General features: G+C 51.9%; 4 protein-coding genes across 4 annotated transcripts in view; 2 read left to right on the forward strand and 2 right to left on the reverse strand.

The window, feature by feature from the left end:
• Positions 1-38: 38 nt before the first annotated feature.
• On the reverse strand, positions 39-3,249 carry DACRYDRAFT_108868 (Utp21-domain-containing protein; the record flags this gene model as incomplete). Its single annotated transcript, XM_040768752.1, has 9 exons — positions 39-810; positions 857-1,044; positions 1,094-1,285; positions 1,335-1,982; positions 2,034-2,212; positions 2,279-2,487; positions 2,536-2,665; positions 2,714-2,834; positions 2,884-3,249. 9 exons carry the CDS (start codon positions 3,247-3,249, stop codon positions 39-41), a joined length of 2,805 nt encoding a protein of 934 aa, XP_040627712.1.
• A 173-nt stretch (positions 3,250-3,422) lies between these two features.
• On the forward strand, positions 3,423-4,787 carry DACRYDRAFT_54094 (phenylalanyl-tRNA synthetase; the record flags this gene model as incomplete). Its single annotated transcript, XM_040775229.1, has 2 exons — positions 3,423-4,506; positions 4,546-4,787. The coding sequence occupies 2 exons, from the start codon at positions 3,423-3,425 to the stop codon at positions 4,785-4,787; spliced, it is 1,326 nt and encodes a 441-aa protein (XP_040627713.1).
• A 150-nt stretch (positions 4,788-4,937) lies between these two features.
• On the reverse strand, positions 4,938-5,518 carry DACRYDRAFT_38633 (GrpE nucleotide exchange factor; the record flags this gene model as incomplete). Its single annotated transcript, XM_040774445.1, has 2 exons — positions 4,938-5,414; positions 5,468-5,518. Coding segments are annotated over 2 exons (528 nt in total), but the record flags the coding sequence as incomplete, so codon positions are not given.
• Positions 5,519-6,015: 497 nt separating this feature from the next.
• Positions 6,016-7,945, forward strand: part of DACRYDRAFT_23139 (uncharacterized protein) — a 2,864-nt gene continuing 934 nt past the window's right edge. The window contains exons 1-4 of the mRNA XM_040773118.1: positions 6,016-6,142; positions 6,203-6,505; positions 6,564-7,075; positions 7,124-7,944. Coding sequence (XP_040627715.1) covers positions 6,391-6,505; positions 6,564-7,075; positions 7,124-7,944 — 1,448 coding nt within the window. The 5' untranslated portion in view covers positions 6,016-6,142; positions 6,203-6,390. The remainder of the gene's footprint in view (positions 6,143-6,202; positions 6,506-6,563; positions 7,076-7,123; position 7,945) is intronic.

Here is a 7,945-nt window from a genome sequence, read left to right on the forward strand (position 1 = left end):
GTGACGAGCACCACGGGAAGATATGAGTAGAAATACAATTATGCGACCTGCCGGACGAACGATAATGTACCAAGACTAGAAGTGATCAGCTCGAGCACCCTCTCACTTTCCCTCTTCTGCACCTCTGCCAACTCTTGCAGCGGCCCCATCGTCTCCTCGTTCACGATCAGGACATCGCCATGTATCCGCAGGAAGACGTCGACAAACGTCTGCACTGCTTCAAAGTCACGATGCGTGGATAATCGTTGTGTCAGCGCATGAATGAAGAGGACGAGGTGTTTTGTGGACGAGAGCGAACGGAGCTCTAGGTCAATTGCGGCAGGCGAGAGGGCTTTGACGTAATTGAAGAACAACTCATACTTTCCATTGTTGTCCTCCTCCAGGAGCTTTCTCACAAACTCGCTCTCCACCGACGCCAGCACGCCTCTGTTTAGATGCATCTTTCCAGTACCCTTGTCAGGTGCTTGCGCATCCAGCGCAAACCTCTGCTCGGTCCCTGGCAGCGTCGGCAGGAAAAACGGTGCTTTCTCAGGAGGTTTTGGAGGCTCTTTTGGTTTGTTTCGTTGTTGGATCGTCTCCAAGTTGAGCAATGTCTGCCATCGTGAATGAGGCAGCAGGGTTAGCGTGACGAGGCCGTCAGCAAGTTGCTGTGGTGTGGCGTAGATGTCGGACGGCGGGAGAATTTCGCCTTCAAGAGCCTCGAGACCCTCCGCCTCATCGACGCCTTGCATCGATGGGAGATTAAGCTCAACAATCTCATCTTCTTGCACACTTTTCGTGATAACCTCTGTGAATTGTGCACGATTCGTCCTGCAATGCTGTCAGATCCAATCACCCCAGCAATCTTGAGACTTACCACAGGTACAACCCAACACTGTCAACGTGGGAGGTAGCAAGGAAGTCTGCCGTAGGAGAGAAGGACAAGCTGGTCGCAATGCTGTTGACTCTGAACGCATCGATGAGACATCCAGAGGGTATATCGAATGTACGGATGATGGAATCGAGTGAGGTGGTAATAAGCCATCTTGAATCCGGAGAGAATGCCTGAAGCAAAATAAGAAGCGTGAGGAAAATGAGGCACATTGCTGCGTACCAAGTCCAAAACCTTCCCCTTGAAACCCCGCAACTCGCGTACGGTCCGTCGCGTCTCAATGTCCAGTATTCGTACGACGAGGTCTTCACAATTAACAGCCAGCATGTTGTTTCCACGATGTAAGACAACCGAAACTGCAGCACTCGGTAGGGTGACCACTGCTTGCGGCTCCGTGGTATAGAAATCGAAGAACTTGAATTTGTAAGCTGCCTGACAAAATGTTGGAAATTAAGTGACATACATGGAGAGTCCCAGCCAATGTCGAGACGACAACCATTCTGTTCAGCGCATCTGTGACGATGCCCGTAACAATCTTTTCCGATTCCTTTGCCTTCTTCTTCTTTTCCCCCTTCACGGGCTTGGTCAAGTCGAACGACTTCCTTAGAATCCCGCTCTGTAAATTCCACATCCCCACGCTCCCATCCTCTGTGCCCGCCAGGCCAAAGTTCCCACATGCGCTTACGCACACCGCCCTGACCCCACTCACGCTCGGGCCGCTACCTCTGTTCCCAGCTCCAAAGGAAAACTTGCCTATCCGCTTCTCCAGCAGCCACCAACTCCGAGCACCGGCTTCCCCATGCCCGGTCATAATATCGTCCCAATCTTTGGTACGCGTTTCTGACCAGCTGATCGCAATCGCAGGAGGGAGCTTAAACTCATCGGCGGATATATGCATCGCAGACGCCTTCTTCTCGATCGAGCCTTGGGACAGCTCAAAGCTTCGCGAGTCCCGCACGACGGAGACGCATCGAAGGGAGCGGTCGGCGGACGCAGTGAGAATATTCTTCCCATCATGACCGTAGTAGCGAACGAGATGCGGGGAACGACTGTGCCCGCTGCGACCTTTGAGAAATCGAGGAGGGGCCAGTGGTGAGTCAAACAGCCATTGCTGCAAATGCATGAGTTGCGTTATCATCATGAAGATCAAAAGTAAGCTCACCTTAACACTGTTATCCTCCCCGGCGCTCAGAAGAAGCGGCTGGCCAGGGACGAAATAGAGCGCTGTCACCCCAGCCCCATGCGCCATCCGGGACAAATGAACCAGTCGTGCAGACTTAGATAAGTCCCAGGTCGCTATTTGACCGGTAGAAGAAGCAGTAGCCAGTATTGGCTCGTTGTCTGCCTTCCGGTTTAGGACTAGCATTCAATGGAGAAGGAGGGGGGGAAGAGGTGGAGGCAACTCACCTGAACGAAATGCCATTGCACGAATACCACCGCTCGCCATGCTCAGCTTCATAATAGACTCGTCGGTTCGGATGTTGTAGACTATCGCTTGGCTAGATGAGAAGCCTATGGCAACGACGTCGACAGCGGGGGACTGGACCAGACAAGTCACGGCGTGTGACCCCACTGCGGATGAAAAGCGAGAAGACGGGAATGTGAATAGATGCGTTCTTTGGATATATGAGAACAGCTGCAACGACTCGGTGCTTAGAGCTCACCGAGTGCGTATGTTCCATAGTTGCAAGGCACCCTGCGCAGAACCGATCAAAACCTTGTTTAAGTAGGTGGCCGGATGTAGCAGATGCGTGGCTGTGAAATCGGGCGGGAAATCGATCGTTGTATATAGCTCTAAAACTTCATTAGGATATAGTCGAAGCAGTTGCTATACGAGCGCACCATTTGCAGGGGTGTGCCATATGAACAATTTTGATCCATCTTCTGAAAGTGCGAGGATCTGCGAGCCAAAGCAGAGAATTTGAGAGATATTAACCTCTTCTGGGCTGGTGATCCGAGTAACCTGAAGCAAGTGAGTCTAAACAATTGGAACCGTGATTCTCAGGGCTCACCTCTTTGCCGCGATAATATTTGATCAGATGCGGACCAGCAGCTGCCCAGATGTAGTCCCCATCCACAGCGTCGAATGCGACCGCACTGAGCGGTAACGGAGCTTCCTGACCAACGAACAGCAGCCTCATCTTCCCCCCTTCCCAGAGAAGCCAGCTCTGACCAATGCACGTCAATATGTGTATCTGAGGCCCTTCTGTCGACCCTTTGTAGGAGCGAAGCTGCACGGCGAAGGGCACATGGTTCGTCACCAGACCCAAGGCGCGAAATGGGGCGAAAATGCTCTGTTTTGAATGCTGCTTGGTTGCTCTTTCTCGAGTCGTCTTTAGACGTTTTGCAGGCGGCGGGGACGGCTCGTCGACGTCCATCGCGAGTGGTTTAAGGGGAGAGAGGTGTGTATGCAAGAAGCGCTCATTGCATACTAAATTTTGCCGTCACTGTCCGGAAGCTTTTCATATGGATTATCCTCGGCTCCGATAGATTCTCCCTTTTGTCAGGGTCCAAAGTCATTGTTGAAAGTTGAAATCCAAAACGAGTCACCATGCTCAAGGTTGTCAAAGTACGGCCATGGAGGGTGCTCTTTGCACAAAAAATACCAAGAAATACCCGCAATATCCACACACCTTCACCGCAAACCATCACTGTCCTGGGAGAGACTTACCCAACAGATGACTACACCAACCTCCCACCGACCATTGCCGCACTTCTCGCACGACGTCTACATGTCACCCCTCCTCACCCGCTCAACACGATCCGCAAGCTCATCGCTGGCCATTTCGAGGGGTTCAAATGCTACGACAATCTCCCCGCGGTCGTCACACCCGAACTAAACTTTGATTCGCTCGGGTTCCCACCTGACCACCCCGGCCGTGAAAGGGGTCAGAGCTACTACATCAACAGAGGTGTCATGCTTCGCACGCATACGAGCGCGCACGAGGTGGATATTTACCGGGAGACACCGAAAAGCGGTGGTTGGCTATGCACAGCGGATGTATACAGGAGAGACGAAATCGACAGGAGTCATTATCCTGCTTTCCACCAGACCGAAGGTGCCCGGCTTGTCAACCTCGTAGATATGGACAAGCTGCGAGCAGAGAACGACGAGCTACGACGCCGTATCGCCGACTCAAAAATCATCATGAAAGACTGTCTGGACTTTGACCCCGTGACGAACCCCTTGCAATCCTCTCATCTCCCGGAGACGGTGCTCCCTATGGCCCAAAATCTCAAGCTGCGAATCACGACTTTGTTCTTGTCCATCTTTCCTCCCTCAAGTGACCCACTTCATGTACGCTGGACACCCGACATCTTCCCATGGACGTCTCCCTCATTCCAACTCGAGGTGCGCTACCGCGATGCGTGGCTTGAGCTCCTAGGCTGTGGGATTGTACTCGACGCGACCATCGCACGTACGGGTCACAACCCTGTGGACGAACGGAGCTGGGCATTTGGCATGGGCCTGGAGAGGATCGCTATGCCTCTCTTCGGCGTTCCGGACATCAGGCTGTTCTGGAGCCAGGACGAGAGGTTCTGGAAGCAGTTCAAGGACGGACAGCTGAGTACGTTCCAGGAGTTCTCAAAGTATCCCCTGAGCGAGAGGGACGTCGCGTTCTGGCTTCCGCTCGGTATGGGTAGGCCTCACCCTGGTGGGAAGGCGGCGGGAGGCGAGGTGGGGGGTTGGGAAGAAAACGACCTGTGGGACATTATTCGGGAAGTTGGGGGAGATCTGGTGGAAGACGTCAAGCTGATTGACGATTTCTGGCACGAGGGGAACGGGAGGCGCAGCTTAGCGGTGAGAATCACCTTCCGTAGCATGGAGCGAAGCGTGGAGAGAGCAGAGGTGAATAAGGTGACAGATGACATCAAGGCGGCGTTGACGGCGCGTCTCGCGGTCGAAATTAGGTAAAAAGGGTGTTGATGTTATTGAGAGTAGTGAATATGGTAGATTTCAAATAATGTCTACACTCCCCTCTGCATTCTTAAACCGCGCTCGATCGCCGATGTGCAGTGCAGAGCGTGCAGCATGGAAGAAGACATAGATGGGCTATGCCTGCTTCTTCCCCACGCCGACTTGCGCTGCACGCAACACCCGATCACCGATCTTGTACCCGCCCTTCATGACCTCGACGACTTTGCCCTCCATCTCATCAGTCACAGGTACCTCGAATAACGCTTCATGGAAATTCGGGTCAAAAGCCTCGCCCTTGGCATCGAATGGTTCGACTCCGTGCGACTTGAGGGCTTGAAGCAGCGAGTTGCGTGTGAGCATTACGCCTTCATGCAGCTGCTTGAGGCTGGTGTGGGTCGAAGGAGTGAAGAATTCTGGATCTGGTTTCTTTGCTGCGCTTGAAGCAGTTTTAGAGACGTCGAGGATAGAGTCGGGGATAGAGTGAAGAGCCATGTGCAGGTTGTCAAGTGTTGTGAGCAGGGACTTTGCGAGGGCGGTGACGGCATATGTCTGCGCTTTTTGCTTTTCGAGCTTGGACATCCTTTGCAGGTTGTGGAAGTCGGCTTGAGAATATCGTAATCGACTCTGGGAACATATTAGACCCTGAGAAGTGAGTCAAGAGGACGCAATTGACGGACCATTAGGTCGACGATCTCCTCGTCTTTCTTCTTTAGTAACTGCATGAGCTCCTCGCCCTCTTTCTCCGCCTCTTTAGCAGCCTTCCCAACAGCATCTGCTACCTCTTCATCGGATTTTGCCTTTGCCTCTTCAGACTTGGATGATTCAGAATACCACCTGCGAGCGATGGGGCTTTGTAAAGTGGGCCTAATCGCCGATGGGGCTGTTCGCTGGAAGACCAGTGGTCGGGTGACCGTGCGTGCTAGTTGACGACGTGCGATCTGAGCGAGTGCTGGTCTTGGTAGCATAGTGATGAAGAGGGTAGACGTCGAGCAGGAGACTGAGATGGATTGAAGTGAAAGCGGGTGAGGTGAAGAGATATTCGGGTGTGAGCGGTTTAGGGAAAGAATTGACCCCGTCAGCGGCATGAACTTTTTTCAAGTGCCGAAGGGGGCGCTCGCGTGCACTCAAAAAGGAGGCTGTGCTACACGAATTATTTCCGTAAGCGCTCGGGATGTGGCATAATTCACACACTCTCCCTTTCAAAAATGCTCAAGATCTATATATTCCATAAGAATGAAAACAGGATCATTAGCAAGATCGTCGAAGAAAATATGGATATATCCGAACTGATGACCGAATGTATGAATGATCTTAGCATACCTTCTGCAAGCGCGTACATACAATTGTACCAGGTATGTTTACCTCTCACTTGCAATCCAACAAGCATTCATATTAAGATCTGTGGTGTCTAGCTGGACCACGTTGTGTATACACGCGATGTAAAGTTTGATGAGAAATGGATTCAGGGGAATCCCCCAGTCGCCCAGTTCGAACTTGTAAGAGACTGTGTTGTTTCCTTAACCAGGCCAATATTCGTCTCTTTTTGCCTGGTGAAAGGTAGGTACCTATTTTCCAGGTCCAGCGTCTGAATATTTGGCACATGAGTATCTGCATAGTTGAAAGGAGATCAGCAGCATTATCGGAGCATAGGGATGATGAGCTTGGAGAGAATCGGCGTGAAGCAGGCGCTGAAGTGGAACCTTCCACTGTCCAAGGTGCGCTCCTTGTGCTTCTCGCCGCGCCATCATGTGGCTTATCCCGCTCTGCTTACAGAGATTTTTGAACGCGCAGTATCTTTTGGTCGTAAGGCGAATGCACCGTCTAAGGCCGCGGTTCCCAGAGAGTGGCGATATGAACAGATTACTGGTCCGATTCTAACAGGCCGGCCTGCCAACTGCCTCGGACATCCCATCGGCATATATGCCCCTATCTTCGAAATATTCAAATCATCCTTGTGCAAAAGAAACTTTGACTCGATCACCCCCAAGGAGTATTCCCTGGCGCATATGCTTATCCATGAAGCAAACGAAATTTATACTAATGCAAATGACCGCTCCGCACTCATCCAAGATGTTATGGACAGCCTCCTGGACAAGGTGTTGCATTGGACCTCGGATGATGACAGAACCGTTGCGTGCGACTGCATACGGGTGCGTGTGGGAGACGACGAAGGCTTGCAGACAGAGATCGCATTCTTTGTCCACAGGGTAGAGGTCTCAATGGGAGACTCGGAGGTGAACAATTATATTGCGGCGACTGCAAGGAGGATGTGGGTTCAGCGTGGAGTAAGTCCTTAACTTGGGATTGTGACTGGCATTAACATCAATTGGTAGCGTAAAAATCTGCGCAATGTGAGTTGCTCCCCCTCATTCCTCATCGTGATCGCGGGCCCATTCATCCGCGTCTCTGGCATTGTCTTCGCTGGCGAGCCAACGACAGAAGCATTGAAGAATTTTATCTCGCTCGAAGTCAATTCTTATCCCCTAGAAGCACGGATCTGCGAAGTGGCACATCTCTTTCGATGTCTGAAGGAGAGCATTGCCTCGCTCGAGTTGTTTTATCAGAGAGTCACACCGAGCCAAACTTCAATGCTGAGTGCTCGCCTTCCTGATACCACTTCACTACCATTGGATGGACATCAGCTCGTTTTTCAAGACATTCTTGTCCAAGGCGATGACGGACGGACGAGGCCTCTCTTCCGAACAGAGTTCGATTCCAAACGATGTGTCGTGAAATTCAGTCACACGTATGGCGTCGAGGCACACGAACTGCTTGCGAAGGCAGGACTTGCTCCCGCCTTATTTCACGCCAAGCAGGTCTATCATGACAGCTTCTGGCTTATTGTGATGGATCATGTTGATGGAAAGCCGTTTGTTGAAGTGCCGTCGGAAGGGAAAGACTCGGTTCTGAACGATCTCAGTCGAGCTGTTCAACACCTAGCCGCCTCTGGCCTCGTTCATGGAGATCTGAGGGAACTGAACATTATGTGCGTCAAGGAGGACAAGACTTGGCGCGCAAGATTGGTCGATTTCGAATGGTCAGGAGGAGCAGGGAAGGCCCGATACCCCGTTTCTCTCAACGATACAGGAGAGATTGGATGGCATAGCTCTGTCAAGCGAGACGGGTTCCTGGAACGGGCACACGATGAACACATG

The sequence above is a fragment of the Dacryopinax primogenitus genome (genome assembly GCF_000292625.1).
Source record: "Dacryopinax primogenitus strain DJM-731 SS1 chromosome Unknown DACRYscaffold_12, whole genome shotgun sequence".
Lineage (NCBI taxonomy): Eukaryota > Fungi > Basidiomycota > Dacrymycetes > Dacrymycetales > Dacrymycetaceae > Dacryopinax > Dacryopinax primogenitus.